The sequence below is a fragment of the Oratosquilla oratoria genome, chromosome 9 (assembly GCF_046742065.1).
Source record: "Oratosquilla oratoria isolate Oo_2021 chromosome 9, ASM4674206v1, whole genome shotgun sequence".
NCBI lineage: Eukaryota > Metazoa > Arthropoda > Malacostraca > Stomatopoda > Squillidae > Oratosquilla > Oratosquilla oratoria.
This window is the reverse complement of record NC_134785.1, coordinates 23,390,312-23,402,811: the sequence shown is the minus strand read 5'-3', so window position 1 is coordinate 23,402,811 and position 12,500 is coordinate 23,390,312. Positions and strand designations below refer to the sequence as shown.

At 34.5% G+C, this 12,500-nt stretch overlaps 1 protein-coding gene across 2 annotated transcripts in view; it reads left to right on the top strand.

Moving 5' to 3' along the window:
- The window catches only part of LOC143028268 (phospholipid-transporting ATPase IF-like), a 67,303-nt gene that overhangs the window by 11,654 nt on the left and 43,149 nt on the right, over positions 1–12,500 (top strand). The window contains exons 1-4 of one of the 2 annotated variants that reach the window (XM_076190108.1): positions 1–147; positions 7,055–7,168; positions 8,846–8,935; positions 12,362–12,500. The exon at positions 1–147 is cut by the window's left edge and continues 196 nt beyond it; the exon at positions 12,362–12,500 is cut by the window's right edge and continues 26 nt beyond it. In XM_076190108.1, coding sequence (XP_076046223.1) covers positions 97–147; positions 7,055–7,168; positions 8,846–8,935; positions 12,362–12,500 — 394 coding nt within the window. In that variant the 5' untranslated portion in view covers positions 1–96. The remainder of the gene's footprint in view (positions 148–7,054; positions 7,169–8,845; positions 8,936–12,361) is intronic. The other variant, XM_076190107.1, reaches the window with a different exon arrangement.

Genomic DNA, 12,500 nt, shown 5'->3' with positions numbered 1-12,500 from the left:
GCTGTGTCCAGCGTATGATCAATAAGTGATTTTATGAAAAGTTCTAATGGTTTTCGTGTAACACATTAATCTGTGGTAAATCTGTGAACTCAAACGATGGCAAAAGATGGAAGGAAAAATCTGTTCTGTTGCTGCGGTAAAAAAGGAGTAAGTATTTGGAACAAAAAGCGTTATAACACAACTTCTCCTTATACACGCTTTTAAGTCTTGTTTCTTTGGTTTACCATAAGATTTTCTCTTACTTAAAAGAAAGGGAGTTTGAGTTACAAAAGGGAACTCGTTTCGGCCACATTTCGTTCCTTAGCTGAATAAAATCGTTTGATATCTAAATCAAGAATTTGAAGGGAATGTACCACATTGTATTGAAGAGTCTATAGGGTCTACGAGGAAGATACAAATAAGAAAAATAGACTTTAAAGTTCGATATGTTGTATTCTAAATGTGTTGGTGATGCAACTACTACTGTACAAAAAAACGATATTTGCCGACGTATAAGACGAATCCCTATTTCATAAAGATATTTTGTGAAAAAATAGCATGTTTCATCATACATTTATTAAAATACATCTTAAAAGGGTTTTGTAGGGAAAACGTATAATTTTGGGCTTCCGAAATACGTCCACATAAGACGCAGGGCAGTTTTATGATATATTGATAAAAAAAAAAAAAAAAGCGCGTCTTATACGCGGAAAATACGAAGTGCCATGTTCTTTAGTTAGGTGTGCCTCTTCTTGTCACAGAAAGAAGGATATAATCTGAGATATTTCGACACTAGGATAACCCTATCGTTCCTTGAACTAATGAAGATTTGATGTTTATTAAGACTTCAAATAGTCTAGACAAAAAATCAGCGTAAACAATCCTTGGCTAAGTGTTACATAAGCGCACAACATAGTCAAGGACAAGGTATCAAAGTGACATATTTAGACATTTACGCTTGTCATACTCCCAGGAGTGGTGGGGGGCAAGATTCAGGTCTGACCCGTCATCTAGGAGGTGCCAAGGTATGAGGGAAGGAAGAGGGTGGATGGGAGTGGAGTATGTTGGGGATGGAATGGGTGGGAGTGGTTTTTATGCCTTTGTTTTTGCCTACCTCCCTTGCAAGGGGGTAAAAAAGCCTTTGGTATATGTATGTACTTTTATCATACAAAAATAGGAGCCAGTTCATATGCATTTCTGTGGCAAAGAAATTAATACATTTTCCAGTGACGTGGAATGGAAGAGCAAAGAAAACGTATGGTTCAACTCAAAATAGGAGAAAGTATTTATTTCACTGAAACAAGTAGACAGAGCCAAGTACAAAAGGCCGTGTTCCAGAAACTGGAAAAGCCTAATAACTCAAAGTAACGAAATCAAAATGACACGACCACCCAATTAATGGCCAACACGAAGAAGAATAAACTATGTGTTTGCAAGAAATTATAAAATGAAGATGCGACAAACATCTTCATAGATAATATGTTGACAAAATTCTGAGCAATCCTGTTGAGAAATGGCCCCTACAGACTACAGTGTCAAAGATGCAAGAGTATTTACATAAGAAAGTAATGACCTGACGCAATAGTTACGTAAATATGATGATTGCCGAAGGGAAAAAAGTTTCGTGCATATATATATATATATATATATATATATATATATATATATATACATATATATGTATATATATATATACATATGTATATATATATACATATGTATATATATATGTATATATGTAGGTATATATTTACATATGTATATATATATATACAGTATATATATATATATATTTATATATATACACAGTATATATATATATATATATATATATATATGTGTGTGTGTGTGTGTGTGTGTGTGTGTGTGTGTGTGTGTGTGTGTGTGTGTGTGTGTGTGTGTGTGTGTGTGTGTGTGTGTGTGTGTGTGAACACGTACACGTAAATGTATGTCCTCTTGAGTGTGTTAGTGTGTACGTATCTTACTGACGTAGACCTGTGAGGAACCAGTTTGCAGTATGTTGAGGATGTTTTTTCCAGTGTATCCTAACCTTGTCCTTTAACACAACCAAGGATGCCTCATATTACGAATAAAAGAAAATAATATTTACAGCTAAAAACGAGTTTATTAAGGGGACGTAATGATAAATATTTCCTTTTAAAGTAGTAAAAGTTTGTCTATCCTCTTTTGGTGTTTTATATAATAGATATGTCAGACACATGGGAATGAACCAAATGTTTTGTTCATTAGATTCCCACTGCCACGTCACACGCATGAACGTATGCACACACGAGCACACACACACACACACACACACACACACACACACACAAATGTCCGTGCGCGTACACCTACACACACATACATACACACAAGCACACACATGCACAAGCACACACAAACACACACAAGCACACACAAACACACACACACGGAAGAGGACACACCTACGTCATCAGTGTACCACGTCACGATTTGGGAAACCAAGAACTTGTTTCTCCGCTTTGTTCTGAATTTCCCAAAGAGGACGAAATCAAAATGTATATACAAAATATATACACACAAAATACATATACACGTATATATAGGAGTACCCTCAAAGTATATACGTGTTTCCATAATTACTTGAGCTGAGTACATAAGCAAATTGCAGAAGCAAATGTAAACACATCAAAGAAACTAATGACTGTAAACATAAATATTAATATTGATATTAGTTAAGTATACAGATACAACAATACTGAATGACACATTTATGTCTCCAAACGTTGAGTGTATAGCCACACATCAGGAAATGTACAGTAAAGTCAAGAGCTAAAATTTTGCCACACATTAAAGGCGTCACAACGTCAAATTTATTTTCTTTTGTGAAGTACGTGATATATAGTATTTAGCTTACAATTAGGTAGTTTTATCGAATAGACATAGAAATGCTAAACAAATATTTTGAATTTCGTAACATGAAAATCCCTGGATAGGCATAAAATTTTATTCGTGACCAAAATTTTTCCAATTATATAAAAATCCATTCAATAAAGAAGTTCCACCCAAACATCAGCTTGTAAATTCTCTGAAAATATGGTAACTTGCTAACCGTAAAAAACAATGGAGGTAATATGACTAATACAAACTTACAAATTGTGCGTATTTGCTTAAATGATCACATGGGGACTCACGCGGATGCGCGAATACTTTTCAAAGAAGACAAAGATTGCACAAAAGCTAATTTCTACGCACATTCACATCAAGATAATTAGAGAGAACATTGCTCGGGTCTATGGATAAGTATTCTGTGTTGTTCGGAAGTGAACATGCATATGAACACACAATAATATTTCGAAGTGCAATTTCACATAAACTTAACTACTATACAAAAAAGATAAAAGGTAATTGTATATGTAGTTTTTCTTATGACATACGTGTTTCTGATATCTATATATACCAACATACATGGATTTGAATACACAATAACTTCTCGAAGTGCAATTTCACATAAACTGTACTACTATCCAAAAAAGGATAAAAGACAAATGTATGTGTAGTTTTTCTTATTATCTACGTATTTCGGTTACCTATATATATATATATATATATATATATATATATATATATATATATATATATTATATATATATATATATATACCAACACACATACATAGAAAGAAACGCTGGCAGCGTAATCGGAAATACGGTCTCGCATTCGCTTACTCGTGGGTTCGAATCTTACACTCCTTTTTAATTTCTAAGTCGCAATTATTACCTGCCCAAACACAGGGAAAATATGATGGCTTCGGCCGCAGTTACGCACCTCCTGGAGTAGGCTCCTCACTTTACAAAGACTACAAAGGATTACAAAGGAGCATACCGACAGGAGACCTTTTGGTCCATAACTAGGTCGGATGCGAAAAAATATATAATAATGATAAGTAAATAAATGAACTAATATAATGTATAATATTATAGATAATGATATATAAAATAAATATGTAAAGTTAAATAATAAACAAACAGGTAAATAGTAAGTGATAATAAATTTACAGATAAATAATACTAAATAATAATCAAGTAATAATAAACAAGCAGGTTGATAATAACAAACAAATAATATAAAACAAATGACAGGCATTACAGCATCTTGCTTAGGTGTTTATCTAAACAAATCTTAAAGCTTCGAACTAAACTACATTGCACTGCCTCTGCAGGAAGTTTATTCCCTTCATGAACTACACGGTTGGCGAAGTTGTTTCTACCTTCTTCCAAATCAAATCTATTTCCTGACAGTTTGAGACCATTATTTCTTGTCGGATAATCATTCAATGTGAAAACTGTATTTTTTGTCGGATTCTCATTCAATGTGAATTTTTTTTTCTTATCGGATTCTCATTTAATCTGTATTTAAACATAAACAAACGAAAACAAAGGATTTTTGCATAACCTAACGCCCATTCAGCTGAGTTGTTTATTTTCCTGATGTCAGATAATTTGATATATCCTAGAGAAAACCCATGGGCAGTAAAAGGTCAAAAACTACCTCACTTAGCAGCTTGAGTACGTCATTTGACTTGCATTGTTATTGAGTTTCCCAAAAGTTTATTTTGAGGGGAAAAACCACTGGATACAGGATTCCGTGAACGCGTGGAAACATATATAAGGAAAATAAGCTTATTCTCGGGACATACAGGAAATTCTATAATAGATTCATAAGGACTTACGGACAAGAAAGATGTTTACAAAAATAACCTTCATTAAGCAAATCCCAAGTTTATTATTATACAAAACATTTACAAGTGCACACACTTCCACATAAGCGTTTGTGTGTGTGTGTGTGTGTGTGTGTGTGTGTGTGTGTGTGTGTGTGTGTGTGTGTGTGTGTGTGTGTGTGTGTGTGTGTGTGTGTGTGTGTGTGTGTGTGTGTGTGTGTGTGTATGCGTGCGTGGATTCGTACGTGCTTGGCTGTTTGCGTTTGTGTTGTGCTTGTGTCCGTACTTGTTTTAAAAATCAAGTGAAGAAACACGGAGCACCACGAGCATAAGGAAGGTCAACACATATGTTGGTTTACAAGCTGCCGTGGACCTTATCATGTCTCTTATCTCCTTTTTCTATTGTTTGAAATAACTGATAAGGCTCCAGCCGTTGGTTAACTGAAACCATATCCTTTTGTGTTATCGTGGTATTTTTATTGTTGCTAGATATCTTTTTATTGTGATTCAAAGTGATGTGTCATGCACTTTTATGGTGACAGTAAGCTATGCATTTTTCGCTAGCATGCTATTTGCTTTTGCTTCTTTATTTTAGGAGAAACAACTATGGTTACGATCTTTGGTTTTTCAAATTTCCAAATGTCAAATTACTCTTGCATCTTACAGTTACAAGTTTAACCTATACGAATGTTAGTAACATTTCTAAGTTCTTACTAAAGTCTGGAATATTGTAACTTAAGTCGTTTCTACTCAAACGAAGTAGCAAAACTAAGTAGCATGCTAGCCTAGTATACCGTCAACCTTATGCTAAGTACATGGCAGGTCCTGCACTGAACTGCACATTATCACAAGTAAAATTACTTCCTTTTATATAAAGATATAATTGGTTCATAAAAGATAAATGTCCTGGTAATATTTCATTTGAATTGACTGTATTTGCAGTGGTTAATAGACCTAATAGACTTGTTAATTTTTTCTTTCTTACTCTTTTTTGATATTTGAAATATAAAGCGTAAATTACTTCACATTCCTGCCATTTTAGGAGTGATATTAGAAAAAGCGAGTATTTATTATAAATGTATAGGTCAAAGATATATTGAAAGTTTGAGTGATTTCTATAAAAAAACAATTCTAAGAATGAATCTTCCATAATTTGACAACTGAAGAGAAGAGAAGCTCATGGCTAAATAAATAAATAAATAAATAGATAAATAAATAAAGAAGTAAATAAATAAATAAATAGATAATTAGATAAATAAATAAATAAATAAATACATAAATTATAGATAAATAAATAAATAGATAAATAAATAAATAATAAATACATGCATATATACATACATACATATACCAAGGCTTTTTCCCCCTTACTAGGGAGGTAGCCAAAAAGGAAAAGGCATAAAATCATTCCCACCCATTCCATCCCTGAAAACACTCCCCACCCCTCCACCCTCCCTCCCATCTTAAATAACATATAAATAAATGAATAAATCAATCAATCAATCAATCAATCAATCATTGTCGCTTTTTGTTTACGTGGCATAAAAACCGTTATTCTTTTGTTAATTAGTATAGTCATAACAGTGATTCATCTGTGATTTTGATGAAACCTTTTCATATGACTGAGTAAATTTTGCCTTTTCTCTAGAAGGAAATAACTTAATCATCACACTAATGACATGGTATTTCTACACACGCTCTAATGATACTTAACAGTATTAAGGAAGTGCTATTGATAATGAGGCAATGGAAGGTCAATACTCTACGAATTATGGTAACCAAAATGTCAATATCATTATGACAAATATCTAAACATATTTGAAAAGAAACCTTGTGTGAAGGAGGTTGTGGAAGCAACTAGACTACTTATTGACTGCATAGCTAAATCCCTTACTCCAATAGTATCAGATTCCAAAAACTTATCAATTAGGGTATGAATGCCTGTGACTGTCTTTAGAGTATGTTTCCTATTACTAACCGTATTGGGTAATGGTTTCATGTTTTGCACGAGTAGTATTTCTAGCTTTTGATATCCCACCTTTCTTCTATATTCCTAAAATATCTACTTTACCAACTCTATAGGATGTTCGTAGGGGCCGAGTGGGTTAGAGCGTCGCTATTTGCGGCGTGGGTCGACGTGACGACAAGTGAGTTGGACCAAGGACATGGTTTACTAAATTCTATAAGGAGCACCGTCCAAGCCTCTTGATAGGGGGGAGTTCGCGACATTAAACCAAATCTATAAGCATCTCTGTGATTGTAAATATTCAGCATGACTTCGTCCTTCAAAGGGTGGAAGCTCTGATTAATTATCGATGATGAAAAGAAATTTCATATCTCTAATGACGTCATGACGCTGTCCTTGATTTTCAGGTGGGGACGGCGACGTGTTCCCGATTGGTCTTCCTCAACAGGGCACTACCTCCGGAACCAAGCCCCTTCATAGTCCTCCCCAAGTATCGCAATAACAAAATAAAAACTGCAAAGGTAATCACCACAGTTAACACATTACATGTTATGTTCCAATGGTGTCTGTGTAGTTCATCATGTACTGTCATGAGCAAAAGTTCTGATCATTACTCCAGTTCTCACGACGTCAATATTATTATTATCATTATTATCATTATCATTATTATCATTATTATTATTATTACTATTATTATTATTATTATTATTATTCCTATTATTATTTTATTTATTTTATATGTACATACATTTTTTGTCTAGTACATGATGTATTTTCTTATGTACCTTATAGTTAGGTAATTTTCTTGGACAAATAAAACAAAGTTGTCAGAAAAGGAATTTGAATTTGTATCGTGAAAAACTTTTAATGGATCCAAACCTTTACTTGCGACTGCACTGTGCTTTGCTCTCTTCTCTGCGTTTCGTTTGTCAAGTATTTTACATAACATGACATCTGCTCACTTTTTTTTCAGCTTATACATATTCATATTCCAAACTTATTTTGGTACCATTTCTTACTACGATTTTAATGTGACTCAGAAAATATAAGTTCTCTAACTTAATTGCTTCTGTAAACACGACTCGTTCTATATGCAATACTAGATTTCATCACATTAGTTCTACATCAGGTAATATCCCATATATAGACCTTATCTATTGTACTTCGTTATCGTACCAAACATTATGACACTATATGGAATGTGTAAGGGAACAATGTTGATTTCTCACTATGATGTTGGTCGTAAAACCATAGAGTCAGTACCGTATCTGGTTGCAAGCGCAGCAACACGGATGTGTCATTGTTTTATCATTCTTTCTACCTTTACGTACAACCATGAAAAACATATACCCCACTTCAGTCAAGTATATTATTCATGCAAAATATAAAACCAAATATGATCAAATACATGCAAGCATAAATATATATCATACACACAAGGCAAAGCTGGAACGATACATGAATTTGAATCTAAGTATGAGGATTAGAAAATAATAATGTAGAACAAGTTGGTACCATACATGATTTTGAAGGTATGATAAATCTGAGGGTAAAGGACAGAATCTCACGAACCTTACCCTATTCCAATATAACAAAATTAGGTAAATATAATAAGATAAATAAACACACACACACACACACACACACACACACACACACACACACACACACACACACACACACACACACACACACACACACACACACAGGATAGTGAAGGCTGTAGTGATGAAAACGTATAAGAAGAGAAAGACAAAAATTAAAATGGAGAATCGAGTCTGAATTGGCTGTTACTGGTGAAGTTGAGTTGTATGTGTACCTACATGCTGGTCTGGATGTGGTAGTAATGAGCAAAACCAAAAAAGCTGCAGAGTATGGGGTAACGAAAAGAACATCAGGATCAGTAGAGGAAAGTTAAAAAAAAAAATAAGATGAAATTAACAAAGCTAACTTGCTTGTGAATACTGCCAGGCAAGCGATAGAGAACAGGTGGTAGGCAAATATTATAGATTCTGAAGGTTTGAAAAATAAAAGCAAGGTAAGGAAACAAACGAGGACTTTAATGCAGATACTATAAGCTATCATGAATGATGAGTGAATATGGGAATGAAATCAGACCTGAGCATATTTAGGTTGTTTTGGGTAATTAAGGTAATGATGTACACTAATTATACCTGCAATTTGCTTTCCTTTTCCAGTATACGCTACTCAACTTTTTCCCAAGAAACTTGTTCGAGCAGTTTCGTCGAATCGCTAATTTCTATTTCCTGTGCATCGCTATCGTAGTGGTAAGTACGTAGACGATTAAAATTACAATTGCAGACAAAATGATAAAAGTAGATGCTGTGAGGACGGAACCTTTAATCAAATATACAATGTTTCGCTTCTTGAAGCTTTTCCAAGAATACAAACGCATAATACAACTAATACAACTGCTAAGCTATTTATACATCTCGGAATGTTTTAGTAAGGGATACTAGGTTCCATCCTCATCTAGTGTGTATTCTGACCAAGTACGGAAATCTAGACGAACCTCCTTGGTACTTCAATAACACGGGGCTATTTACCTGTTTGTTTATTATTGAACTATACCTATGCATTTATCTATTTATTTTTTATTTTTTATTTTATTATAATTTTATTTATTTATTTTCATTTTATCATTATTATCATTTTGTCGCATCCGACCTAGTTATGGACCAAAAGGACTCCTGTCGGCATGCTCCGCCTTTAAAATCCTTTAAAGTTAATTTGCCCGGCAAGTAAGTGTTCACACTAGAATAGTTTGGAAGCAAGTTGACTAACTTTCTGTTGATACTGGGCAAATAGAGAGGTAGTTTACAAGTCACTTTAAGCACTAGCGGCAACTAAACTAGCCCCATATCAATGAGGCTTTACATAAGTGCTTGAACGGAATCAACTAGCTGTTGCGAATTCACTAAGACATGCAATGTGAACTGCTTTTTGCATAGGCCAGAAAGTAGTACATATACGGTTGTGTTATGCACATATCGAAATATTAAAAGTTTCCAAACTTGAAAAAGAATAAGAGTCATCCATTTATATATATATATATATATATATATATATATATATATATGTATACATATATATGTATGCATATATATATATATACATATATATATATATACATATACATATATATATATATATATATATATGTATACATATATACAGTATATATATACATATACATATATATATATATATAAATGTATATATATATATATATATATATATGTGTGTGTGTGTGTGTGTGTGTGTGTGTGTGTGTGTGTGTGTGTGTGTGTGTGTGTGTGTGTGTGTGTGTGTGTGTGTGTGTGCAGGAAAAAACTGGGAGCGTGTGTTCTTGAAAATGAAAGGTTGACCACGAAGAAAAACTATTAAAGCAGAGCGCTTTCGTGTATTCACATCATATATATATATATATATATATATATATATATATATATATATATATATATATATGTATATATAATATTTTCCTTAAAGTCTCGTTGGCACTGGTGCTAGTTTAGTAGCCGCTCGTGCTAGCGACTTCTAAACTGCCCCTCTACTTGTCCAATGTCAAAGGAAATTGAGTAAATTTGCCTCCAAAATATCCTAGCGTCAGCATGTTCATGCAAGCCAAGTTAACTTGCAGGTAGCACTAGCTTTATCTTCTTTCTCTGCAGCGTCTTTCTATCTAAAGCCCCTGTCACATATAAGCCATTATAGTGAGTTCGTTTCAGTAGAAACGACTTCGTTTGCAGTCTCTTATTTTTCGAATCTCTAAATGTCAAATCACCTTTGCGTCAAATGTTAAGAAGCTGAATGACAAACTAAGAAAAGTTAAACCTATATGGATATTAGACACATTGTTGAATTGTAGACTTAGGGAAGTCTAGAAAACGAAGTCGTCTTGCTGCTTTTCAAATTCACATTTGACGAGAATCGTGATTGCGTGACTGGGGCTAAAAACTTGTTATTCCCTATCGTTTGTCGATTTTCTATATATGTACTCATTGCATTCAGTTTTATTTTCTTATGTTTTTCCTTCAAAATACTTCACCTTATTTCCAAACTTTTATCTTATCGCCTTCTGCTACGCCACCGCTATCTTCATAAATCGCTTATCTCAAATTTCTTTGTCTATGCGTCGAGTATTTTCCTAGATTTTTTTTTACAACCCTGTCTACCCTTTGCCTACTAGAAAAGTTTCCTTCGCCGAAAAAAATCACCAGGCGATAGCCAGAATAGATATGAAAGTTGCAAAACACAAAGAGCGTTACTGGAGGTGTATCCAACTCTTTGTGTGCTGAGTTTCCCTGAAATGAATGGAATTTCCAAAACAAATCTAAACGTTTCATTGCTTTTCGTACAACTCATCCAACTGTGATATACAGTATATCATAAATGATTCAGTGGCAGAGAATTGTTAACAAAGGATATACCACCCCTTGATAACAACGATTTCATATATCATCCCTCATACATTATATATTGAAGATATTTACACGTGTTCGGATGATTATGGGTAATTGGTTTATAATTTCTGTTCGTTTGAATAGCAGCATTGGTAGATTACTTTATAATTCAATTCTTATGTATATGATACAGTATTTGAGTTACTGTTACACATAGACTGTACTACATTACCCCTCGCGTCGTTCACCAAATATAGCAATATCATATTTCTCATGGATTGATATTTGTTCCTTACCATTCAGTATTTTCAAAATGTTGCATCATTTTCTCTTTAGTTTGCGTTCTTTTTCATCAGTATAACATCCAAAGAGAAGCCTATTACCCACCAAGTAATAAGAAAATTATGTGTCTAAAGTTCATTCTTGATTACTTGTGTTTTCATTACCAGATATATCTAAGGGCATTACAAAGAAGTTCAGTTGTTACTTCTTGTTTAGTTTTATGTCTATTACGTTCTCTTCGTAACATTTCTTCCTCCATCTTTGCAATCTCATCACAGTCTGGCCTTCTGTCCTACACTTCATTTCCTGCATTTGCGTTCCTCCCTTAGGGGAGGTTTTGGATCTTTGGTCTGCCCTTCAACCTCTGTTTGTTCGCCACCCTTACTCCCCTTCACGCTCATGAGTAAACACGTCTTGCATAGGGAGTTGCCATTACCCACCACCCCATCCTCTTCCTTAGCCCTCTCTACCCATTCGGACTTGTTCCTCTCCCCTTCTCATTCATTTACCCTCAGTCTTTTACGCTCTATTCCTCTCTCTCTCTCTCTCTCTCTCTCTCTCTCTCTCTCTCTCTCTCTCTCTCTCTCTCTCTCTCTCTCTCTCTCTCTCTCCTGTATTCTTCCTTTTCATAAGAACATAAGAACATAAGAATAAAGGAGACTGCAAGAGACCATAAGGCCTACACTAGGCAGCTCCGTATCCATCACCACCTGCCATCCCCATCCATAAAGTTGTCTAATCGTTTTTTAAAACAACTGATAGTTTCAGCGCTTACTACATGGTTACTAAGTTCATTCCATTCATCGACCACCCTATCAGTAAATTAACTCTTGCCTATTTCCTTTTTAATCTAAATTTGTCCAGTTTATACCCATTACTGCGAGTCCTGCCCTGTTGTTTTATTATGATGACCTTGTTTGCATAGCCTTAGCTTATAATCGAGAACCCTTGCCATATTCACTTGTCCCGAGAACTTATCTCTTTCCGTTTCCTGCCCATCTTCAGTTCAGCATCGACAGCCCGGTGGCGCCGATCACGAGTACACTGCCGCTGCTCTTCGTCGTTTTCGTGACTATGATCAAGCAGGGCTACGAAGACTGGCGGCGACATCGAGAGGACGGCAAAGTGAACCGCGCCAAAGTCA